This window comes from Etheostoma cragini, chromosome 19 (genome assembly GCF_013103735.1).
Source record: "Etheostoma cragini isolate CJK2018 chromosome 19, CSU_Ecrag_1.0, whole genome shotgun sequence".
NCBI classification, from domain to species: domain Eukaryota; kingdom Metazoa; phylum Chordata; class Actinopteri; order Perciformes; family Percidae; genus Etheostoma; species Etheostoma cragini.
In genome coordinates, this window is record NC_048425.1 from 16,912,386 (window position 1) to 16,922,052 (window position 9,667).

Here is a 9,667-nt window from a genome sequence, read left to right on the forward strand (position 1 = left end):
ATTAAAAACCCCTGCATATCTGTTCCTGCCTGCTGTCTGTTGCGTTTGGGTCCTCACCTCACTCCCCCTCGTAACAGATTGGCCTAAATTACCATGAGGTAACAACAAAAATTCGAGTACATTGTATATTTTCAGAAAAATAACTTTATAGGCGCCAGGGAAGCTCACATGGTAGCGTGTGCACCCGTGCAGATGCTAAGATTCAATATATATAAAGCTTTAATGTCTAATATGTTGCCATGTTAGAACCTGTTCTTTTGACTGAAGGCAGAGGGTGTATGTGTGTGTGTGTGTGTGTGTGTGTGTGTAATGTGTCAGTAGCATGTTTTGTATATGTATTGCAATGGGAATGAAGGATTTGTTGTATAACTTCTTAGTAATGGTAATAGCTCAAAGCTTTGGTGGAGGGGGTGGGAGGCATCCTGGATGATGAAGTTAGATTTTCTTTCTACTTGGGAAGCATCATCCAGGACCCACCAATAGCCTATAACCTATAAAGGTTTACTCCTAGACGCATCGGAGCGCGGGTTCGACTCCAACCTTTCAGCCTCTCTCCTTTCATTTCTTCAGCAGTCCTATAAAATTAAGGCCTAAAATGCCCAAACATAATCTTATAAAATAGCTTTATTGCAATGGTGGTCCCCGAATACCCATCATTAAAGACAGATGTGACAACAGAAGGCATCTGTGCTGCTGACCCTCCCATTAGTGACTTACATTTGGAAGCTCAAAGACCCAAAAACAAAATGATGAAACAAGAGAGGAGGCACAGATTTATTTCTCCCACCCATCAATCTGTGCACCACTAATAAATGTCAGCCTTAGGGAAATTGAATAGCACCATTTGTCTGTGTTTATTAGGCTGGGATGAACTCGGTCCCATTGACCTTTCAGAGTACATACCCACGGCAAGTTAATTGAGGTTTTTTAAGAGGAGATGTAGACAGGGAAGTTCATCACAAGAAAGTCTGGAGTTCATTGGGAAAATGTCAATTTTTTTCTTTATTATCCAAATGGCCAGTCTTAAATGCCAAAGTAGAATCCCACAATATTAACTGAAGTGCTTTGTCCTCAAAAGTGACTTTGGGCAGTTCGTTTGAGCGTATCGAGTTTCATCAAACTGAAATATAAATGAACTGTAACTAAACAAATTTCATTTAATTTTTAATTGTATTGTAATGCACAATCGAAACTCTATTTACACAATTCCCGACCAAAAAGGAGCAGGGAGAAGAAAAACCTAAATACTTCAAGGTTTTGTGTACTTATCTGGTAATGGTACAATATGTTGGCGGGTACTCATTTGGGTGCCCGTGTTTTGACGTAAGTTAGAGTAACTAGAGGGGTCAAAGGTTTTGTGACGCCAGTGAGAGGCGACTAAAGGAAATGTAATTAAAATAAAATAACAAATTTCTCTGGGTTTGAACATTGTTGGAAACATATAGGATCGTGCAGGTGGACAACTCAACAATATCTATAGCATAGGTAAAGTCATTTATAGAGATTTTAATGCAGACATATTGCATATTGTACCTTTAAGCTTGAATTATGCTTCTGTGTTAAATCTACTCCGTGGTTACGTAGCACTTACGGCGAGACACGCACCTCTCGCATGGCCATGTCTTGGTAGCGTTGCATTTCCCCCAACTCATTTCCTGGTTTTCCTTCTCCATAAACCACATGAAATCAAGGAGAAAGGTTAAGTTCCTGCTGCAGATTTCCCACCGTGGTCAGAAAGCACAGGGGAGACACGATGTTTCTCTCACTATGATTCTAGAGTCGGGACTCGCTCTCAAGCTAATCGCCGTCACTCTCTCTCGCGCTACCACACACACATAACGGCCCTTCTATTCTCTTAAACAGATCGAAACACACACCAAGGCACAAATATGAACTTCCGGCCACTTATGTAGGCTATGGCGAAAGGTCTGCAGAACCATAAACCATGCTTTAGTCTCATCTGTGATAAGAGCCCAAATATATCTGAAAACGCTTTTATTTTATTTTTTTAAAATAGAAAAAACATACACAATAACCCCAGTATCATTAAAGTTTAGCTTTCTTAAAATAAAAAGTAGGAACTAGAGCTGTAACAATTCCAAATTTTGCTGAACATAGATTGTCTTGGAAATAATTGATATTAACAATAAAATTGTCTGCCTTCAGTTCAGTTTTGACTGAATCCCAGATAGGTCTTTTGGTTATATCACTGTTATGCGACCCAAAAATGTAATAACATGGGTACGCGGCCTATGAAGTGCATGAATAGGACCAAGTGGCAACAACCAACAACTGAAATTATGATAAAAATATATAGTCCGACCAATAATCACTTAAATGATTACAATTTGACATATCTTAAGAAATCAACAATTACCAGTCATACGCCTTAAGACCGTAGCTGATGTTAGCAATTAATTGCGGTAAAACAAAGAAAATCATGCAATTATGAAAAAAATAAAACTCCCTGACCATCCCCCAAAGTGCGCTGGGGGAGAGTCTGGCTACTCTACATAGCATTCTGGGATGGGAGGAAAACGTGTCTTGGTTTGTTGGCATTTCTTTAAACTAATCAGAATCATCTTGGGCGGTGCTAAGTACATAGAAAAGCTATGCTCCCGCTTCAAAATGGCCTCAAAAAAGATCTTGTTTTGGTGGAACCTGTAAACATGTGAATGTAGTTTTAGTTGTGCAACAGAAAACTCAGATTGGACAGATAGTCTAGCTAGTTGTCTGGATTCACCCTGCAGAGTTCTGAGGACCAGGTAACCATAGTCCTCAGATTGGACAGACAGTCTAGCTAGCTGTCTGGATTCACCCTGGAGAGATCTGAGGAGCAGTTACCAACACAAAAGCAGATATTCCATCAGCAACGGGACATTCCCGAAAGTGGAATTTCAAGGATATAGCCTAGGAGTAGCATAATCTGGGTTTATATAAACCAATCTTCCGCCTCTTTCATGCAGCAGATATGAGCATACTACACAAATCTACAAGATTTCTGGTTACTGAAATTCTACATCTTCAAGTTCTTGCTGCCGTTCGGACCCACTAATGTGTGAAGGTGACAAGAGCAGCTTTAAAGGAAGTCTCGCTTGATGGCTCAATAAATTTAATATTACCTGCAAATATCACATTATTTACCAATGACTTTGTCATGAAACTGCAGAAGACTTGAACAAAATGTAGGTCTGCTCGCTGTTTTACGTCCAGATTATTTCATTTCATGTCAGATTTATATTTTTCCAGAGCCACTTGTCCCCTGCAGCCACTGCCAGTAAAACAGCAATGTGTTACTGACAAAAAGGCTCTGATTGCAAGTGATGTCCCCACCAGACACCACCGCTCAAATTCTCCCTGTGTCTGTCAATATCCATCACAAAGACTACTCTTGTTTACATGGTGTAGCTGCTCTCACTTGACCTGGCCCTAAGGAAAAATGACTCACATTTCCATACACTGACCATAGATGTATCATACTTTATGGTGTTTAATTTCCAATTTGACCATCTCTAACATGTTCCTTTATAAGCTTAATGCAGTGCCTCAAGAATATTATAATGACTTTAGTGAATGTATCAGATATTTTTGACTTTGCTGACATAACGTTGTGACTTATTTTTTCTACATATGTCTGAAATGCACTTATATTCTACCAGTTCATAGCATAAGTGCATAGCATAGCGAAGGCAGACACTGAAGGTTAAGGCATTAAAAGAAGCACCCATTTGCATAAAAGTCCAACTGCGTTTCAAACCACAAATAAGGCATTGCAAAATTCATGAACGAAAAGCTGCATCAATATTTTAGTCATGGCTTCGTGTTACTGAATCAAGCACCAAGCTGTCCGTTTGTTTGGCTCTGGCTCAAAGGCTAATAGCTCCTTGGACTTTGGCATGAGTGGTTATTATTGTGGTTCTCAAAGTGGGTCACTTCACCAGGTCACAAATTGAACATTAGCAAAACATTGTTAATTGTTATTAAAATGTTAAGAAACATTTAGGAAAATTCAAACAGCAGACATAATACAAGCTCTGTTTCACTTGGATTTCCCTGCGCACCACGGTGTAAACAGACAATGAAACGATGCTCGTGACCCTGGGCCACCATGTGATGTAATGCAAGTCTAAGGCGACAGAGTGTGCATGTCTATTTCTGAGGTTCCTGACATGAAAACGTTTTAAAAGTCCTGATCTTTCAACAAAGCCCGGTGACTAACACAATCGACCGCGCGCGTGTACGCGTAAAACCACACAGTGGTAGAGCCGCGCAGCCTCCTGCGAGAACAATAACTGTCCCTGAGGATGTGCGCTTTGGCTGAGGTGATGGATTGTGGATGGTGACAAAGAGGGGTGTGATGGGGATGGTGCACGAACCAGTGGATCGTAACGGGACGGGACGATTAGGGGATGAGCTACTTACGCTGCTGTTCTCTCCAGTCCAGTGGACCATCGCCTGGTTGTGGGTCGCATCCCCTTTGAGAACGAAAGAGCTGCTGAGCAGGGACATTTGTTTTTCCCGGGACAGTGCTCTCCTGAAGCGGGGTGAGCTCTCTGCTCCACTGGCTTCCGCGTCACCGTCCTCTGGTAAGCCTGGCGGGGAGCCTCCGTCTCGGCCGCCCATGTCAAACGTACGGTCCTCCCCGCCGCGTCGGGTTAAAGCCCCGCTGTCACAGCACACGGGTCCCGTCAGTGCCATCCAGGCCGTGGCGATCAGCAGAAAGACGCAGAGGTGCGCGGCGGCGGAGAGCGGTCCTTCGGGGCGCAGAGATGCCATGTTTTGCGCTGTAGTAGCGCTCAGTATCGCGGAGAGAGATGGAGAGACTGCTGATGCTTGTGGAAGATAGATAGGTGTATACTGTAAGCCGAGAGACACAGAGAGTGAGGGAGGAGGGAAGGAGGGAGGGAGGGAGGGGAACTCGAGCGAAGGCAGACAGTGGGAACAACGTGGAAGCGTCTCTGTGCCAAGCGGGATCGACAGGCCTGCGCAGCGGTGCCATCTGCTGGTCCACAGCTGCAACACCTTGCAACTCAACTCAGTCCACCTTTAAGTGTCACTTCATGATTAATTCCCAATTTAAATAGAACATTTCAAATCGGTTATAACCATAACACATGTTGAAGAGTCTGCATCTGATTATTATTCTCTATGGAGCCTGGAGTTTAAAAGCGGGCTTGCTTAGACACAACGAAGGAGGATATGATTCTCAAAAAAATTTCATAAAATTCTAACATCAAAGTAATGACCTCTTAACACTGTGTATATCATACTAAACATAATTCAAACAGGTTATATTCAATGTAGATTTATTGTCTTGTTGATTGAAATAGGTTTTCTGTATTACTTTCAGAGCATGGTCATTGTAAACCCTCATATGCAAAGTGTTAGTTAGATACAGTACATTTCTAGTAGCCAGTGTCATAGGAAGAACTGAAAATCAGTCCATCTTTCAGCTCAATGAGTAACAAGTTCATTCTCAAATTGTATTGCAAATGACAAAAAAATATTTTAGATGCACAACTCTTCTCTCTGTCATAGTTCTGTTGTCTTTCTTTGAAATGACTTCAAAATAATTCTGCTGGTTAAGAAATCACTAAATGGTTTAGAACCATCACAATCAGATTTCTGATCTGCTATGAACCACCCAGACCTCTTGGATCACCTCAGACAGGTCTGCTTGCTGGCCCCCGAGTCAGAACCAAAAAGGGGGAAGCAGCGTACAGTTTCTATGCTCCACATAGCTGGAACAAAGTTCCAAATAGCTGCAGGTCCGCTGCTACTCTCAGCTCTTTTAAATCAGGGCTGTAGACTTTTCTTTTCGATGTTGCCTTTCTTTAATTTATAGCTCTGCACTGCACTACAATATTTATGTTTGAATTTAATCTGTTTTAAATTTTGTATTCATTTCTAAACTGCTTTTTAATGTCTTATGTAAAGTACTTTGAATTGCACTGTTGCTGAAATTAGCGATATATATAAAAAAAACTGCCTTGCCTTTCACACTATGGGAAAACTCAGTTTTGTGTTCTGCACAAGTAAAGTTATAGTTATCTTCACTTTACAATGTTGTGATCACCTATCAATAAAAAAGCAATTCATATTTGTCTCGCTTAAATATGTATCTTCCATTGACCACGTTAAAGTACAAATTTGTGCCATGACAGATTCTGTGACCTGTGACAATGCAACACCGATTTTGCCTTCAGGTAACATTATGTTAAGTTAAGGAAGCATGCATGCAGAATGAATGAATGCAGCTGCAGCCCAGTGAGGAGCAAAACAAAGACTCCAAAATTCAAGTGAATGTCACAGAACAGTGAAAAAATGTGTGGTGAAAACCTGCTACATTTTAAGCATATATATCCGTTGTTAGATTTGATACTGAGAGAAATAAAAACACAACTTTTTAATGAAAAAGAATCTTCATTTCCCATCAAACAAACCTAATGCATTTGATTTGACAATCCAAGGGATTTGTGAAACTCTATCAAACCCATGGGTAGAAATATTCTCAAGACAAGAGGCTGTTATTAGAGGATTAGGACTACATAGAAGAATTCTGACTTTATTCTGAGAAGTCTGACTTTTTGTCAGAGTCTGCAATCTAGAAGTCTACAATTGTTTTTGTTCAAAGTTTTGAAAAAAGTCTTTTAAAAGACTTCAATCTTAGCATTCTTTGACTTTTCTTTCTCAGAATTCCGTGATCGAGTCCAGAATTATTGTTTTTTTCAAAGTCAAAAATCGTTTTCAGTTAAAAACAAAGTCAGAATTTTGAGATTAAAGTCAGAATTCTGAGAAAACTAACTTTTTCCTCAGGATTCTGACTTTAAACTCAGAACTCAATAAAAATTTTTAACATGTTGCCTTAATCCTCTTCCGTAGCTTTGACCTAGTGTTAGAGTTTATTACTGTTTACCCAAACTAAAATATGAACACTTATAATTTACTGTATCTACATGTGTATTTGGTACTGTATGTCAGCAATTGTCAACCGGCGTCTAGCCTGTCAAAGCTTTTTGTCCGGCCCACAGAATAACAATAAATTCAAAAAATGTGAAGCAAATGCAACCTGGTTTCAAGCCTTTTGCACATTCACGGCAGGGAGATGCTGCCCCCCCCAGTTTTAAGCTTAAACTAGAGCTTGCTGCAGTAAATATTCCAACAGTACTCTAAATAAATATCACTAACATTGGGTTAAAATTGGTAAAGAATACAAAATCCAGTGTTGCGTCTGTGTTATGCCAACCCAAACTGGGACCATTTTAACTCAGTGGACTTTAGTTGGAAACTGTTGGCTGCCAATTTGAACCATAAAAAACAAGTCAGTCGTTGAAAGCCAACTGAAGCTTCCAATCTAAATCTATTAATTAGATCTGAGCAGGTGATGTCCCAATTTGGTTCTGATGATAAATCCCATTGGTCACCAATCAATTAGTCTGCATCCTGTGAAGTAATTGCCTGAAATAAGACGTCCCTTGCCTTTGTCTCTCTGTGTGTTGCCGTCTTCAAACTCTGTTTGCTTCAGAAAACAAGAACAAACTTCGAGCTATCAAGTCACACACTGAAAATGGCAAGTTGATCGTGCAACAAGGCAGGCCCGCTTGGTTCTTTTCTGGGAATGATTGTAAATATTTACAAAGATTACATTTAGGACATTTCCTCTCTAACTGGGACGTTTTAGGACAGATTGGTGTAATTGCTGTGGACAAAATCACAGAGATAAACTGGTAAAAGCACATGAACTTTAACTATTTGTCCAGTTAATTTAAATAGCTCACATTACTGGATTATGTTTAATATTGTGTGTGCCATTTTCTTTTCCAGGGTGCAAATGTTCTATCAAAACAAGTTCCTTCTCAAAACCATTTTGCAGACGTTTGTGATTGGTTCGAAGAAAATGCTAAGAGCTTTTTTTTTCCTGTCCCAGAATGTCTCTGTGGTGTAGCCAGACCTTCCTCCACCATGCTGTGGCGCTGGCATTGCGAGACTACCAATCACTCAGTTGGCCCTAAATGCTCCTTGGGTTTGTTTTTCTTTCAACTTTCCAATTTATTCCTGCATTTTAACATTTGATCTATGCTCCCAATTTAAAAGATAAAATCAGATGACCCAAAACAGTTGAAAACATTTCTCAAAAAGAGGCTGCCGAACCCTATTTGCATGATATCGGTACACTCGTCCTCCTCATGGCTTCGCTGCCTGTGTGTGGGTGGCCAGCTGGCCCAAAGGTCAGAGTTCACATTTAATCCCATGAAGTGAAGCTCTCACCCAATTATAGCTAGATGCTAGATTATTCCATGGCTTGGTGGGTTGGGGGTTGGTAGGGGCCAAATGTCTGTTTAGGTTAAACAAAAAGGATTTCATTTGTCTTCAGCTTACCATTAATAATCATTTTAATGTAAACCTTTATTTAGTATAGCACCTTTTACAGAACAAAGTCTCAAAGTGCTTCACACGAGTGAAATAGTAAATAAATAAATAAATAAGATTATAAAATAGCCACAAAAGATTGACACTTCAAATGCAAAATTATGAATGTGAGCATAGGCCAGTCAAATAAGTAAGTCTTCAGCTGTTTTTTTATGGTAAAAAAAACTTTAATATTCACATGCGCAGTACAATGAAGTGAAATTTAAATACTACGTTCAACCCAATCCTAAGTGGTAGAAGCAGTGGACAGCTATACATACAGTAAATACAGAGCAACGTGGGGTTGAGTGACCTGCTCATGGACACTGACATGTGGCCGGAGGTCAAACCGCCAATCTTGTGGCTGAGGTGCAATCACTTTACCTGCGAGCCACAAGCCCTGTGTTGACAGAGGCCGCAGATCATATGCATATAAGAGATAACATAGGGGCCTGACCCCAACAAGAACTGAATCCATTAATCTGCAGCCACAAAATCCCAATGATGATTTCTCTGTTCTATCATGTGGATTATTATAAGTACACTCATAAATTCCACTATGTAACTGTTAGGGTTAACCTGCATCAATGATGAGTACCAAGGTTTCCTTGGAAGACTGCCAGGCCTTTGATTCTGGTAACATTTTTGTTTTAATAGTACTGTACACCCTGCTACACAATGCTACGTCATGGACTACTACAACTGCTATTTCTGGTCATGGTTCCATAATCTGTATAGTGACTGTTATTGCCACTGTTCATAACACCCCCAACTGGCATCGTCAGACACCACCTACCAATGTTATTTTAGTAAGGAATTATGCTTTGAATCATGACACAACTTCTACTTGTCCTGCCCATAACAAACCACTTTGTTGAAAGAAATCATTATGCAGCATGTACTGCATGCATTGTTGCACCTGTACCTGCCTTCTCCAAATTATTTTCCCTGTCTGCTCAATTGTCTGCGTTTGGGCCCTTTACCCTGTGCTCTTACAACGGTATGACACATTATAAAGTGCCATTTTTTACTAAATAGAATCACAGTGAATGTAACTTCTTTAAAAAATGATCAGATGGACTATTTAGCAGGGCCACATATAATTTTTTTGGTTGGTGGACAACCAAAACAGAGCTAAAAGGAAAGTGGATGGTGTCATTCACAGTGAGATACCAGCAACACAGTGAATCAAATGAATGCTAATGTTGCTTTATGTCTGGAGGTGTAAACAGGCAAACATGTTAACAATATACGTTTT

At 40.2% G+C, this 9,667-nt stretch overlaps 1 protein-coding gene and 1 long non-coding RNA gene across 6 annotated transcripts in view; both read right to left on the reverse strand.

Annotated features, from left to right (window-relative positions):
• Positions 1-2,781, reverse strand: part of LOC117962104 — a 14,688-nt gene extending 11,907 nt beyond the window's left edge. Inside the window, exon 1 of the long non-coding RNA XR_004660569.1 lies at positions 2,771-2,781. This is a non-coding gene — a long non-coding RNA (uncharacterized LOC117962104). The remainder of the gene's footprint in view (positions 1-2,770) is intronic.
• sorcs2 (sortilin-related VPS10 domain containing receptor 2) overlaps positions 1-4,892 on the reverse strand; it is a 356,230-nt gene extending 351,338 nt beyond the window's left edge. For 3 of the 5 annotated variants that reach the window (XM_034901194.1, XM_034901193.1, XM_034901191.1), the window contains exon 1: positions 4,423-4,891. In XM_034901194.1, coding sequence (XP_034757085.1) covers positions 4,423-4,776 — 354 coding nt within the window. In that variant the 5' untranslated portion in view covers positions 4,777-4,891. Of the gene's footprint in view, positions 1-4,422 lie in introns of all 5 variants that reach the window. The other 2 variants (XM_034901195.1, XM_034901192.1) reach the window with 1 other exon arrangement.
• Between the last annotated feature and the right edge of the window lie 4,775 nt (positions 4,893-9,667).